At 39.8% G+C, this 15895-nt stretch overlaps 3 protein-coding genes across 4 annotated transcripts; 2 read left to right on the top strand and 1 right to left on the bottom strand.

Moving 5' to 3' along the window:
* The first annotated feature begins 3786 nt into the window (after positions 1 to 3786).
* Positions 3787 to 8046, top strand: LOC133013764 (nuclear receptor coactivator 7). 2 transcript variants are annotated; one of them, XM_061080806.1, is made up of 7 exons: positions 3787 to 3999; positions 4707 to 4893; positions 5482 to 5634; positions 5736 to 5888; positions 6150 to 6245; positions 6505 to 6578; positions 6859 to 8046. In XM_061080806.1, exons 1-7 carry the CDS (start codon positions 3875 to 3877, stop codon positions 6995 to 6997), a joined length of 927 nt encoding a protein of 308 aa, XP_060936789.1. In that variant the 5' UTR covers positions 3787 to 3874; the 3' UTR covers positions 6998 to 8046. The 2 variants fall into 2 exon arrangements, with proteins under 2 accessions (XP_060936789.1, XP_060936790.1); XM_061080807.1 differs by lacking the exons at positions 3787 to 3999; positions 4707 to 4893 and adding an exon at positions 5227 to 5377.
* Positions 8047 to 10029: 1983 nt separating this feature from the next.
* On the top strand, positions 10030 to 13869 carry hint3 (histidine triad nucleotide binding protein 3). The gene is made up of 5 exons (XM_061081642.1): positions 10030 to 10168; positions 11351 to 11468; positions 11762 to 11831; positions 12284 to 12410; positions 12868 to 13869. The coding sequence occupies exons 1-5, from the start codon at positions 10031 to 10033 to the stop codon at positions 12913 to 12915; spliced, it is 501 nt and encodes a 166-aa protein (XP_060937625.1). The 5' UTR covers position 10030; the 3' UTR covers positions 12916 to 13869.
* Positions 13870 to 15213: 1344 nt separating this feature from the next.
* si:dkey-29b11.3 (actin-binding Rho-activating protein-like) lies at positions 15214 to 15753 on the bottom strand. Its single transcript, XM_061081847.1, has one exon. The coding sequence runs from the start codon at positions 15751 to 15753 to the stop codon at positions 15214 to 15216; it is 540 nt and encodes a 179-aa protein (XP_060937830.1).
* Between the last annotated feature and the right edge of the window lie 142 nt (positions 15754 to 15895).

The following is a 15895-nucleotide window of genomic DNA, read 5'->3' as shown; positions in this document are numbered from 1 at the left end:
GAGAAGTTCCCAACCAAACCACAAAGGCACAAAGGAAACACTTTTGGTCAGATTTGGTGAAATCGTCTTCACGTCCTTATAGCAATCAATTAATATTGTCATCTGATAAAGAAAAAAGGAAAAGAAGCTGGAGTCTGTGGCCCTCACAGGACTGTAATGAGCTCAAACCACTATTTCATTAGGTCCCCATTTTTCACTGTGTTTTGTTTTGTGCTGGCGTACCTGTCCGTCACTAACCTGCCAGCGCTCTCACTGTACATGACTGGAGTGCAGAGAGTCACACACCGCTGAACCACAGCCCATAGCCAGAAGTTAGTTTTCAAAGTGGAGCCTGATCTTGCCTGCGCTTTTCCAGGATTACCAACCCTAGCTTCTCAGCTTCCTCAAGATTTATTTTCATTCCCATACATGAGGTACATGAGAGGGAATGAAACCAAGTACTGAATAAAACTAAGTACTGAGGTTCATGTGAGCAGCAAAGAACAATAGAATCTAAAAACTAAGCAAAGAAAAGCATTAACCACCGACAGGAACAATGAGCTCTCCTCTTTTTTACAGTTTCTCTGCATCTCTGAGAATTTCCCAGCCAAACCACAAAGGTTGTGGTCTACTGTCAGAATAAAACGTAATAGAAAGAAGTTGGTATCGGTATAGTATGGTGTTCTACTGGTATTTCCTGCAATACAGGATGCAGTCTACAAGACAAAAACAAAATTATATATGAATGGCAGAGTCTCTGTTAAATTGAGTGTTTGTCTGGGTGGTTTACTAAGTTCCATGAGCTGATCCAGTTTTCTACATTAATAAAGAAAAACACAAGGGGGGGATATCTAATTTGAATGGCAACTTTTGGGTTTCAAAATTACATTTAGCCATTATCCTATTTTCTACAGTTAACAATTACCAGTTATGCAATAATCTTTACTGTCCAAAAATATGAGCAATAATGCTTTTAATACCCCTCACATTTTACCAGAACATCATTGATATGATTATATGTGATAAAAAAATGGTTGTGGAAAATAATAACTTTTTGTATTCATGTATTAGTCACCCGTAGCCGACTGAAAAGCCTGTATGCTCTCTCAGCTTCCTCCTGTCAACTCTCTGTGTTGTACAAGCACACACACACACACACACACACACACACACACACACAGACACACACACAGACACACACACACACACACACACACACACACACACACACACACACACACACACAGACACACACAGACAGCACTGTGTTTTAGAGAAGACCAATGTGCGTCTACATCCCAGACTCCAAAACCCAAACACTTTAATAAGACCTACACCACCACAGTACGTCAGCCAGCAGAGCGATGCCAATTTCTGTGCGTGTGTGCGCACAGGAGCTGAGCCTACTGTCTCATCAAGGTTTTTTTCCCCGTGGCTGATCGGAGCCAAAAGAGAATGCATCAGACAGGATTTACAGGAATTGGAGTAGAGATGAAGAAATGATGGTGCTTCAGCAAGTGATGCCAAAACTTACTGCCACGAAATTTGATGTTGTTCTTGTGTTTGTGTACATGTGCGTGTGTGTGTGTCTGTGAGTGCTTGGCCCTCAGCTATGCATACAAACAGAAAGTGTGTGAATGTACTGTATACACAGCTCATTTCTCAAAAACCAACACCCCCTGGGAAAAGTCCCCAGACATTAACTGATGGTCTGATCAAACTTACATTTATGAATTAATTAAATTTTTCCTTAAAGTGATGGTGGGAGGAATTTGCCATATTTATTATCTTAACCATTTCCTTAATTGTTTATTATCCTGCCTTAAAAAGAGAGCTCTAAATTTGGTCATGTCAAAGCTTGATGATAATAGACAAATATAGTTGCTCATCATGACCTCAGTTATGCTTAATTTTTGCATTCATTTTTCATGTTGCTTTTAAAGGGATTGTGTGGAAACAGTGGTGTGGTGACACTGTAGCCTAACAGCATTATGTTTCCTGGTTTGAATCTTCCTTCCCCCTAATCTCACAGCAGCAGTGGAGAGGAACTGACCAATAACTTTATTTTTTTCACATCATAAAATATGTGACTCTCTCAACACTGCCTTAACTAACATGTATGCATGCATCAGGTGTAAGTATGGGACTTTTGATAGTGTTTGCGAACATGCATATTTAACTAAACATCTTTTGAGTGTGTGTATCTGTATATATGTGAGTTTACACATCGAACTTGTCTGTGCGTCAGACCGGACCACTGTCTCCAATTGATCTCTTTCTATTTCTCTTGTGTAAGAGCATCACATAGCTGATTGTTGACCCCGCAGTGTCCAGTCTGCAATCTCCTGACCTGATATCTTAACATGAACAAACCTGAGTACTGGGACTATTATCATAAACTGCCATTTTGTAATTTAACTGAACCACAGTCCTGCCACAGGATCTGTTAAGACGCAGTTGTTGTTGTTGTACATTCATACATACAGGGTTACATTCATACATACAGGGTTATATTTCTGGTTACAAAAGCTTCATGCAGCTCTCACAAATAGGATTGGTCCTTCCACAGGAGCACATTCAAATGGTCCAATGATAATTCTTTATGTCTGTTTACGCATGTAATCCCAGTGACCACAAACAGAACCAACATACAACTCTAATTCTATTTGAGAATTAGCGCTGAGAGATAAAAGCCTACTATGGAAATTGATCAAGTCTGAATGATATTGAACATTGATTAAATGGTCAACACTCTAATCAAGGGTCGGTGCTTTGATTAACTCTTGCTATTAACGCCTGAGCCTGAGCCTAATCCTGAAAGACAGGACACTGTTAAGATAAAGGTCTCAAATGATAAATGCAAGGTGATAAGTGTCTATGTCTAAGATTGTTTTCAAACCTACAATCAGAAAGAAAAACAACATCAAAAGCAATATGCATATTCTATAAAAAACACACCCTAACCGACAGTAGATATCACACAAAGCTATGCTGTCACATGACTGTTCAACCAGTTCCTGGATGTTCCACAATCCCAAATACACACACATCTAATGACTGCTTGGCTCCTCTTACAACAGGCCGCAACTATTCATTCGACGGCTTCTCGTCCCGCTCTGGGAAACCTCTATTTTGGGCTGGTTAAAAAAATACATAATAATAACTACATTGACTTCTTCTTTATCTTTATTCAAGAGGAAACAGAGAAGACGAAACTTAGGGAAGGTAACCGAGAAGACGAAACTTAGGGAAGGAAACCCAGAGAGACAAACCTAGAGAGACAAAGAAAAACGAAAAGAGATAGAGATTCAGAGAGAAAGACGTGAATAAATGTCATGCAGTGGTGGAACAAGTATCTAGAAGTTTCTTTAACATGCTTTTGTGTAACAAACCAGACAAAATTCACATACACACTGCTGCTAAAACAACAACATCTTCCCACACCCAACCTTTCTGTACTCAACAGTCACTCACCCACTCAACTGCCACTGCCGTGTTTGTGCCTGATGATTTGTTAAAGTATCCTAAACTATAAGAGTAACTCAGTCTAAAATACTCCTTTAGTAATTTATAGTAATGTCCTACATAATCACACTCATATGAGGAGTTTGAGACAATCAAGCCAGGCCAGGCTAGACATGCCTCTTTCATGTTATCAAGCCACTTCATTAAATATCTGAGCCACAGCCTTGACACAGTAACAGTCTGAAATTCACCCAAAAGCTAAGGCCAGGGACCTAGAGCAGGTCAAGTTAATGTGTCACCAGGTTTGGCCTCCAGGCGTCATTGTGAAATCCTTGAGAGAAAATGTGCAGGCCCTGCAGATCTGCAAGGGGAGAAGGGGAGGGTTTACGGTCAATAGGAGCTTATATCACAATTGATCCGTTGGTATATAATGCAGGCAATGGCAGACTCGGAGCAGACACACTGGATCAGCTCTGAGCTCCAAACCAACTTCTCTTCACAGTCTCAACACCTTCATCCGAAGTCAGCCATGGGAGTTGCCTACAGCGTTGGAGAGTAAGTGACACAGATCATCGACACAGCTGTAGACATCATGCTGGTTCCTGTATATGGTGGGGTTACCTGGATTTGAATCAGAAAGTATTTAGTTCAACCTGTTTCTACTTAATGCAAAGAAAATGTGAGAACTGAGATGAAATTCTAATTTTTACAAGGGTTTGAATCAAGTCAACTCTGATCAAATGCAAGAGGAATGAACTTTTTCTAAATCCATTGAGAACTACTTGGTGGTGTTGTGTTTATTAGTTATTACATATGTGCAAGAACAGCAAGCAGAGTTAGTTTGGTGTCTAATGGTGGAAGGGTGGAAGCCAAAGAGATGGAGTCTATGTGTTTTATGACAGGCAGTGACTGAAATAGTGAGAGGAAAGAGAAAGAGAGAGATTTAATCAAGGTTTAACATCCATAAATCAAGTAGCTTTGCACTTTGAATCCCTGTTTCTCACTAACTGTTAATAGAAGAGAGTTGATAATAGAGAAATAAAACATCCTGTAGGGGTTAATCATTTCTCTGAGATCCCTTCAAATATTCCAACTGTGTGTCACTTTCCTGTGATTCAAGCCCAGGCACGTTTCGACACATAACAGCAATGTGGAATCTCATTTGTTCAACCGTGACCACTTATTAAAGCCACACAGCATTCCATGTCAGTACAGAATATGATGCTTGTTTAAATATCACGTTCTCCCTTTCGCCCCTGTAGGGTCGACCACCTCAACACCTTCTTTGTGCAGTGGTCACCAGACATCTACACCAAAGGCAGCAAGAAGCACCGTCAGCCCCGACTCCTCATCAGAGAGAAGCATCCGAACCACCACCTGGTCGTGAAGAAGAACAAAGTCAACAAGCTCTTCAATCACCCTGTCAACCCCACTGAGAAGAATTGGGAGGTGAGGACTGCACTGGACTGACATACACACATGCTAAAGAAGTCAATGTTAAGCTGCCATGCTTATCTGCAGCCATATAAACCCTGCAAGCATCTCCTGAATTACAGTAAGTTAGTAAATGGAGAATTTGGGAGATTGGCTGGGGTCCCAGATGTTCTGGGAAATCCCACATGTCTATATATGGACATCCTCTCCACCGCTCCCTCCCAGTCACAAAGAAACCATGCCTCACTTTCCTGTTTGATGAGAAAAGAAAGTTAACAGTGTCAGGGCTAACCAATGGGAGGCCCCTCTACCCAAATTTCCAACCAATGGCATTTCAAGCGGAGAAAGTGAAAGTAACCCAGAGAGTACAAAAATAAGTGCAGCCTTGGTTTGACTTATGTGTAGAACTTGACAGAGGACTGTAGGAAAAATGAAGCGGCTGCCAGAGAATATCAAAGTACTTTACATAGCCAGTGACTCTGAGGAGCCCTATGTTGAGGTATGACTAGTGCTCCTTTCATCTGTTGCATCAGGAGAAATGCTTGTTCTTCAAGCTACTTTAAAGTGTGAAAAGGTTTGACAAGCCTGTGTTTTCTCCTGCAGATTATCAGAATGAAGGACTCCAAACGCCGCACGAGTCTGTGCAGCTCTGAGGACTCAGAGGCCGAGGAGCCCGAGCTCCAGGAGGAGGAAGATGATGCTCTGCTGGTGCTGAGCAAGCACAGCCAGCTGCTGGATGCCCACAACCTGGAGCAGGTGAGTTCCCGATGAATCTAAGAGGAGGATTTTGAATTAGTTACAGCCTATTAATATTGTGACACCATGGGATTCACAACTACTTTCCTTTTTACCAACAGCTTGCTGCTCAAATGCCGGCAAGGACCCGGGGCTATCCGTGGCAACTGGTCTACAGCACTGCCATCCATGGCAGCAGCCTGAAGACACTGTACAGGAACATGGCTGAACTGGACAGTCCTGTGCTGCTGATCGTCAGAGACATGCACAAAAAGGTTTGTATCTTCATTTGTACCAATGTCATCCAAAAGATAAATAAATAATAATAATATATCAATATATATCAATATCGATAAAAAGGCACATTTCTCGAAATGATGAGCAATTCTTTTTAGGTAAGGATGTTTATATAAGTATCAGAAGTGATAATGCTCATTGTTCAGAATAGATCATTTAAAGCTACAAAGATCATATATATATGTATAGACTGACATCTGTGGCTTCTCGTTTAATAACCGTTGCCTTTGTGTTTTCAGGTGTTCGGGGCGTTTTCTACGGATCCATTCAGAGTCAGTAAACACTTCTATGGCACTGGTGAAACCTTTCTGTTCAGCTTCAACCCAGACTTTCAGGTAAGGAGAGCAACTGATCATTCTGTGTTACCTAGTCTATCAGTAGGTCTGACAGCAGGTGTGTTTTTATAACCAAGAAAGTCTTATTTTCCATAATTTTTGCAAACATTGGAGAGAATTTCTCAAGTTTTGAAATTAAACAAAATCTATGGAAAGTTGGGAAATGTAGAAAAGGACACAAAATATTAGTATGTAGAATCTCACATATATGAAAGCTTGAGTATTAGTTTGTAATGTCTTGTGTTTGGCTTTTATTCAGGCGTACAGGTGGAGTGGAGAGAATTCCTACTTTGTCGTCGGCAAATATGAGTCTCTGCAGATTGGTGGAGGAGGGTAAGTCATGTGGTTAATGATTTCTCCCAGCAAAATAAAGACAGGCTCATGGAAGGATCAATAAGATAAAGCAGTGGTTATCAGTGCAGTAGAGTAATAAAAACTTTGCCAGCTGGCTATGCCAAGGCAATTTCCTACACCAAGGCAATTTCCTGTATGTGCAAATATACTTGGCAAACAAAAGAATTCTGATTCTGATTCTGAGATACAAAAACTTACAATGCCAGTCACCTCTGGGAAATATCTGATGTTTAAGTGCTGGTTTTTGCTCCGTTTGTAGGGCTGGCTTCGCTCTGTGGCTGGATGCTGATCTGAACCATGGGGCCAGTTTTTCCTGTCCGACTTTTCACAACCCACCGCTCTCCACGAAGGAGGACTTCATTGTACAAGACCTCGAGGTCTGGACTGTTCAGAAATGAACGAGAACGTCAGTTACAGAACCTTGAGACTTCAAGGAGTTCAAGTGGTTAGCTACTACTGTACTAAACCTGAAAGAACAGTCGCCACTGTATCATGTGTGTGCCTGGCTGAGATATGTCCACACACAGCTCGTATGAGGCCTGTTCTGGTGGTTCCTAGGCCGGACATTCTGCTTGCACTGGTTTCATCTATGCCTGTAAAATAGAGGTGTCTAGATGAAACCCTGTGGTTCAGCGTTCTGCTGCTTTAGACTTGCCCTGTGCTGAGCCCAGAAAGTTACTGTCAGCATCTGAAGCTTTAAGTCCTGCATGCCCTCCTGGGGTTATGGACGGTATTATAACACAAAGTTACAAGTACCTAGTGAAAGCACATTCAGGGATTTAGGAACATTTTTTAATTTCTATTCTGTCTAAAAAGAACACCTGAAATTCAGACTACATGTTTACAGTAAGTGTTGCCATGTGTGCACAGGTGAATATGTTATATCGTGTGTCACTTAAAACCATGAGCAGCCTTATAAACCTTTAAGACAAAAAGCTACAGAGTTGATTAATAGTATAAACACTGTAACATGATAGTGTGAATTATTGGGGGAGATTGTAATTTTGAGCTTTTCCCAACATGACGTCTCCAATTTATGTTCTGTTACAGCAGCATATGAATTCCTCACCTCTCAGATGTTAAAATAAACAAATTTAGTTTCACTATGAACAATTCATTATTATTTATGTGTGTGTGTTTGTGTAGGAACAGTTAACTGTCAACTGTAACTTCTGTTTTTTTGTAAGTGGCCACCTGCCTGGCTATTTGCATTTGGATGGATCATGTTTTATAAAGAAACCTTTAAACTATTTCAAATCTTTTAACTTATCTATATATTTAAAAGTATTTTTAAGGAATTTTAAAGCAAAGCCTCCAAGTTCCAGTGTGACTGTTTATGTACATGACTTTGTGTGAAAATCTGAATTACAGAAGCTGTGATGGTACTGCCAATGTGTGTCTTTTTTATTTTTGTGGACCCACATTAAAACTTTATCTTTCCTGGTGACACTGACTTTATTTTGAATTAATCCTCATTACAACATCAAGAAAGTTATCTTTACAGGAAGCAAATAAAGAAATAGTAAATAGGTTGGCCTGACTCTAAATTAAAGTGTATAATTGGCTCGCGCTAAAACATGACTAAAATAAGTACAGACGGAAAAAACCCAAGCAGATATTAAGATAAATATAATCATTAACGTTCACCTAGAAATATTGATCAACTGAGCAGAGATAGAAGTAAACAGATTAACTGTGATAGCGTAAGTTGCAGTCTCCCAATAGATCGCTGTACATTCAGGAACTTCAGGTATCTGGAAAAAAAAAAAAATCATCCAAACAACCATCACAGTTTGCAGTGCAACAAGGGACCAGGTACAGACACATGATGGTAACCAGCCGGTCAAAAAGCTGAAGAGAAATACCACAGACAAACCAAATCAAAATATATCAAACCTTTGGGCAAATGTAATATTTTGTATATCACCTTACCTGCATAACTTGGTTTCTTCTGAAACCAGCACAGATGAAGGCTTTTTTGGGGTCAAATGGGAGTCAAGGGGCTTCAGAGTCTCAACCAAGAAACATTTACTCAGGGAGTCACTGGTGTCGGTCCAAAGTAAATATGCCCTGAATGTATTTTTTCTTTAGCTCATAATGATGCCAAATCTGATCTAATGTTAGTTTGTATTAGAAATAATTACTCTTAATTTACCTGCAGAGTGCTGCGTGCATGTAAACTAGAAGAGGACCTTGTTAGACTTAGTGAGATAAGTCAAATTTGTGTGTGACAGGAGCATAGATCTGTAATCACAGGATTCCTGATTGTTTTTGATACTTTATGTTTGAGTGGGGACAAGTGTCATGTCAGATTTATGAAGGCTGGAAGGTTTGGAAACTATTTATTCAAGCTCTTCACATTTCCAGCAAAAACAATTGAGTTTCAAGCGGTTACTGAACTTTACAGTTGACCTATAAAATACCATGGAAATAGATGACAACCCACAGGGGAAGATGGAGGAGTGTTTACACCAAGGCAGGAACTCTACATCACAGTAGGGGAATTTTATTTTGCCTCTGAGTTGCATGATATCACGTAGCCTGTCTGTTGAAGTCAGAAATTATAATGCCATTGTAACAATAACATTAACTGAGATTAATAAATTGCACACTTCATTATGCTTGTTTTTTCATCCTTTAAGCAATTGGTTACAAACCTCAATCTCCTCACGACTGCCGTGGTTCACCTACTCTGACAAAGGAAATTATCTCAATCTCTCCCTTTCACTGGGATCACGTACAGTAAACACACAATTTACTGACTTTGGTATCTAACTATAAATGTCTTTGTTGGAAGTAAGTTGTGTTTGAAGTCATTTTTTTAATGGTTAAAATAATAGCCCCATTTATATGACGAACAAGCAACATTTTGCACGTATAAATTGATACATCTATATACAGTACGTATCAATTTAGTAATGCATTTGTAGAAATGCAGTAAGCGCTTATGTTTATCATCAAAGTGTATATATTTCTGTTTAATTTATGTATTTGATTATATATTTCTGCACATATTTATGTTTACTTGACGTTTATTATAGATGTTTGATGATATTTATTCATGGATGTAATTTTCCCAGCCACACATCCCTATAGTCCTAAACATTGGATTTCACTTTGAATACAAATCTGAGAATAAAACGAACAAACAAAATGAGCGGACTGTTATTTTCGAATGCAGAGACCTCGTTGCTGGAAGTTGAAACAAGGAACAAGAATTTTTAAAGAATTTATTAATGTGATGAATTGCTCAGTCATCCATTAAGAATTTAATAGAATATGACGTATATTATATGATGGAGCACATTGCCTTCTTGTGGTGGTTGTCTTTCACTACACGATAATTTACATCGACATTCCTTTGCTTCCCCTGGTGACCGCTTTGATCTCTGGGATCGACTGGGCAGGTCTCACCTCTATAACAGTTCAACATGGCGGAAGTTGCAGCGACTCAATCTGCTCAGGCTGAAATTTCTAAAAGCAGCAGCGAACCAGCGGAAGGATACGACAAGAAATGTATCTTCTGCAAGATTGTACACCATGAAATGGGAACGGAGCTTCTTCTCTGTGTGAGAATATTTAAAATCCTTTAATGTATGACGAAGAAGCTTTTAGCTAGCTAGCTAGCTAGCCTGTTTATTTTGTGTGTTTACAAGTCTCTCTGATAACAAAAACTAGCTTTGTGAAGATGAAGCTCATGTTTTCGTGTCTCTGTAGGTTTATTTAAAAAGTAATTTAATTGTCAAGTTTCTTATTAAGTGCTATTGTTGCAGATATTCTGGTTTATTGATTTGTTTTGCCAAGTGAACCACACCCAGCCATCATATACGTACATTGTGTTTTGTTTGTTCTTTTATTTTACAGCGATAGTGCTAATTAATCAACAGATAATATGTCATTAATGAGCCAGAGTTAGCGATATAAACTACTTTAATCTGTTGTCCAGTTTTTACAATGCAAGCTGAAGTAGCCTCTGTAGCTAACAAGCTAGTTTTACTGTAGCCCAGATTTACCAACCCTTTGCCCGATCACTAACAACACTGAGTTAATTCAGAATAGAGGCCCAAGCTTGGAAAACAGCTGTCCCCTTGTGATCAGATCTCTGGACGGATGTTGATGCTATGTCCTTCCAGGGTCACAACCTTCCGAGAAACCATACAAAGCAGAAAAGAGCCGGTTGTTCACTTGTTATTTTACTAGTTATGATTGTTATTATGCCAAACAGCAAACACAATGAGCTCATGTGGTCGGTTGTTTGCGAAAAACCCGGTCACGCCAGCTGCACTTTGCTACTTTTCATTATGGCACTCATAACTTGCTCGTATTAAATGTTAATTTAAACAAATTCTTAAGAGGTGACAGATATTTCAACTCAGTTTAGTTAATGTTGACCCCCACTGTCTGTATGTCAGGTTTCAGATGATGTTACTGTAGAAATTCAACTGTGTCATCTCTCATGCATTTTGTAAATACTATTTAATATAAGCAAGTCATGAATGCAGGATGACAAAATAGCCAAATTCCCCTTTACTTTCAATAAAGATTCTAAAATAAATTATTTTGAAATTTGAGGCAGTGGGGGTCACGATGAGCAAGAGTGAGGTGAAATATCTGTGTCACAACTCAAGGATTTCAAGGACTCCACATGAAGTAAACACACAAGCCTGTGCACTTGAACCCTCCCAGTCTTGAAGCACAAGAATCAACTTCTACTTGCTGACTTGTTGTTTATTCATTCATCTCTGCCCCAGGATGAAGAGATTTCGTGTTTCAGAGACATTAAACCTGCAGTTCCTCACCACTACCTCGTTGTCCCAACCAGACATGTAGGGAACTGTAAATCCCTCAGTAAAGAACACGTGCCTTTGGGTAAGGTTTGATCAACGTGCCTGTGGAAATATTTGCACTTTGAAAAGGATGTTACCACTGCATGTCTCTGGTTTCAATTCATGTCAACATATGTTATTTCACTGGCTATGCATTGCTTGTACCTTGTGTTACAAGAAATGCTAAATATGCTATGAACAAGGTATAGTTCTTTCTATCTTATATTCAGCAACTGATTAAACTGGAATGGAATGGCAACGTTGTTTGTTAGAAAAAAATCCTGAAATTGATGGAAAGTAGTTTTACAAGTTTTTTGTTTTGGTTGTTACCCTCAGTGAAGCGAATGATTGAGAAAGGGAAGGAGATCCTACAGAAAAACAATTTTACAGACCTCAGTGACGTCAGGTAGGCTACTTTTCCTTGTTTGTACCTTTTCACACTTTCAGTTTGTGTCACATGCTCCTGTCGACTTCAAAAGGAACACCCCAAACATTTTCAGTGATGGCGCTTTTGTATCTTGATCAAATCAACCTCAGGCACAGCGTTACTTACGTTTCTCTGATAACAAATAGTGACTGGCACTGATAATCAGACACAGATAAAAGTTCTAGTTATCAGTACTGATCATTATAGTATGTACTTTGGAGTAGTTTTACCTTTGAACTGTATTTACCAAGTGAGCATTAGTGCTGAATCTAATCGGAACTGTGATAAATAATTTAGTAAGATGCTGTGTGATTGTTTCTGACTGATTACTTAGCTTTGGTAACCTCCCTGTTGCTTTGTTGTTGTAACAGCTGAGCGACTTAAACTCAGTAAACATCGTTGTCAACACTAACACTCTCCTGTGCCTGCAGGTTTGGTTTCCATTGGCCCCCATTCTGTTCGGTTACACACTTACACCTTCATGTCCTGGCACCTGCCAGCCAAATGGGCTTCATGTCTCGCCTATTCTACAGGCTCAATTCCTATTGGTTTATCACGGTAAGCCCCATTTTTTACATTTGAATTGGGCTTTATACATTGTATATAATTGAGTTATTAGCAAAGTGTCAGTCTCTTGCAGGCACCATGTTTTAAAAGACTTGTGGTCTTATATTTTTCTTATCTGATTAATCCCCAGCCAGTCTTTACTGTGCCTGCACATTTCTGTCTGTTATTTTGAAGAGGGATTCCTCTGGGGTTTCTCTAGACAAGATGAGTCCATAATAATATGGTGGGATTTTTGGACATAGATTAAAAGTAAAGCCAGATACTGCCACCTGCTATATAATCGATTTATTTGTATTATGATAACTCGACTGGGAGACCGCGCACCGTAGACCTACAGTCAAACTCATATTTAGTCCCGTACATCAGTTTAGTCAGGTTGATGTTTAAGATGAAGCAGGTCTGTTTTCATTATAATTTCTGTTCTCTCCTTTTCATGGATATTTTGCAGGCAGAGCAGCTGATTGAAATTCTCAACTCTAAAGAACAGACCGCTTGAATGCACTTCCTGCAGCACTCGGCTGGGATGCAGCGACTGGACCATCCAGCCTCTTGCAGTTGTCATGTTGGATGTTGCATGCCCACATTAGGTTGCTGCCTCTATGAACACAACAAATGATATTTGTATTTCCATGATGTTTATAATAAGTGACCACTAAGGTTTTTTGTTTTGTGAAAACACTTCACACTTAAAGCCAAAGTGAAAGCTTTAGCAAAGCCAAATAATGTGTCTTGCTGCTTGAGACTTTAACATAAGTTTTTGTATTTTTACAGAAGAAGAAGTGAATTAAATCTTCTTTCATCCACCAAAGATAAATCATTATTCACTCTTTGGACCAAGTTTCAGACAGTGTGATCCAGAGCTTTTTGTTGAAGGCAGTCTTTTTCTACTGAGAGGACTGGAGAGATGAATGGAACAATAGACTTACTGAGATCATTTTCATTTCACAGCTAGAGAAGTGATGATTCATAAACTGGTCTCTCGTCATGCAGCAGTGCCCAAGTGCTTCACAGGTTTGACTTATAGGAATGTACTTTTAAAGATCAATTGATATGAATCATATGTTGAGAGATCAAACAGCAGTTCACTCTAATGCACCAAGTGACATCAGGGCGGCTGTGGCTGAGGGGTAGAGCGGTCGTCCTCCAACCTGAAGGTCGGTAGTTCGATCCCCAGTCTTTTTATATAATTTCTATATAAATACAAAACCATTTACCATTACCATCTTCAATCACCATTGACGAGGCTCTGAATTAAATGCCTTATTTACTCATCGTTTGAATTGAAGAAATGTTCTCCAACCGTGTTAATAAATAATATGAACTAGCTAGATGGTGCATGTTGTAACTACGAATGCAGCTGTATTATTCCCTAATATATTAATGGAATGTGAAGAAATCCTACTGTACTGCACTTTCAGAAATGTTGATTTAGAATAAATAATTTATTGTTTCTGCTCAGTCTGAATCTCTTCCACTGAGGTGACTTCAGTGTGTTTCTATTGTATAAAGTCCTAATAATGTTGTCAGTTTAGAACCTCTCTCTCTTTCCCATTCATTAGTTTAAATGCAGCAGTTAGTGCTTAAGGATCATACAACACCTCCAAGTAATAGAAAACAAACAGGACACTTTGTATTTAGTTACTTTATTATAAGACAATGAGAAGTTGTGGTTTATCTATCAATCAGCTGCTGCTCGTGTTAAGAAAGTAAAATGAATGTGCATGGCAGTGTGTGCTCTTCCAATAGCAGCAGCCTCAGTAGTTCATCATACTGTTTCACACTGTCTTTGTGGTTCATGTATTCTGAGTTTCAAACTACAACAAGGTTTCCTAAATTACAAGCACACTGGTAATAAATACACACTCTGAAGCACCCAAGCCAAGTCGGATCAGGTTCATCCTATAGCACCATATTGTCTGTCACAGGGAGCCTCATGTTCTCTTTGGTTCACTCTCATTAACCACTCTGACTTCATCTCAGCTGCTCACTGCAACACCTCAACTACATTAAAAAGCTGTAAGGTTTCCCCACACCTAATGCAGTTAGCATCACAGAAATGAATCTGGTATAATAATGTAAATCAATTTTGTACTTTAAGTAACCAGGTAGTTGCTGCAAACTGCTACAAAGGTGGGAAATATGAGGTAGAATTGACCTTTTACATCCATTATATCCCTGATGTCTTTATCGTTAAATATAAAAGCTTGTTTGTCATATACCCTATTGATTTTGTTCCTGGTGCGATGGTTAACGCTCACTCACAGCAACAAGGTTCCCGGTATGAATCACGGATTGGCAGTTTGCATGTTTGAATTTTCTCCTGCTTCCTCCCACAATCAAAAGACTGGGTTCTAAAACGGTGGAATGATTGTTTGTCTCTGTTTGTCAGACCTGTAATGTGCTGGTGCTTGGCTCAGGGTCTACACTGCCTCTTGCTCAATGGCAGCCGGGATTGGCTCCAGCTCCCTCCGCGATCCTAAAAAGGATAAGTGGTATATATAATAGATGGATGGACTTTCATCCTTATATTAGACATAGGAACAAATGGTTTAGAGGACTATAATTTTTTTTAAAACTCAATTGTCAACTGCTCAAAAATGCTGCTAATTGGCATTATATATTACAATATTTCTAACTGTCAATGACTTATTTTAGTCCATTAACTTGTGTGCCTCGGAACAGTAGGTTAGATTATTTTGTTTGTAGCATTTAGAGAAAATGCACTTGTACATCTAATGTTCTTTGAGGTTCTTTGGAGATGCAACAGGAATAAAGGCATCAACACTAATCCAGTTCATTCAAACAGAGTAATAACCACATGCTCATCCTTCCCCTGCCACAGCATCTCCCCCTCAAAGTCCAACAGCCTCTGCTTCCTCGCTCGCAAAAGAATCCCAACCAGTTTATTCGAGATATTCACATAATGCTCAAACAGTTTCCCAAATTCTACACGAACGGATTTCCCATCGCAGCTGGTTCCTTCCCCGTCGCAGTCTCTCGGCTCCCCAATGTTCCTGATCACCTCACACAGCTCCTGAACCTCTATGCTGATGCGCGAGTGAGCATCCTTCCCCCGCTGCTCCGTCATGGAGCCCCCCAGGGGCCTCCCGTAGTCATCCTGCCCCCTCTGAGGGACTACTGCACTGGGCCTGGCATCGTGACTGAAGGGGTTGTGCTTCTGGTATTCCTGGTGCTGGTCAGACCACTTCTGCCAGTTCTCCTTTAAGCCTTTCACAGAGACAATGCCCAATGCAGGGTTGTCGCCAAGCAGAGCTGGAGCTGGGGCGTCATCTTCAGTGTCCACCGTGGCCGTGCTCTGGCTGTTTGTCCCCATCACTGGCTCTGTTAGGAGAAGATTATATAACTGTAATTGGGCATTTTACAAACTAATAAACCAATAACCACCACTGAACTTTGTGAAAGGCTGAAGCCTGGAAGATCCCATTCAATTTAAGTCTGGATGTGGGTCCAGGGAG

Source organism: Limanda limanda, chromosome 11 (genome assembly GCF_963576545.1).
Source record: "Limanda limanda chromosome 11, fLimLim1.1, whole genome shotgun sequence".
NCBI lineage: Eukaryota > Metazoa > Chordata > Actinopteri > Pleuronectiformes > Pleuronectidae > Limanda > Limanda limanda.
Note: the sequence above shows the minus strand (reverse complement) of the source record. Positions and strands in the feature narration are given on the sequence as shown.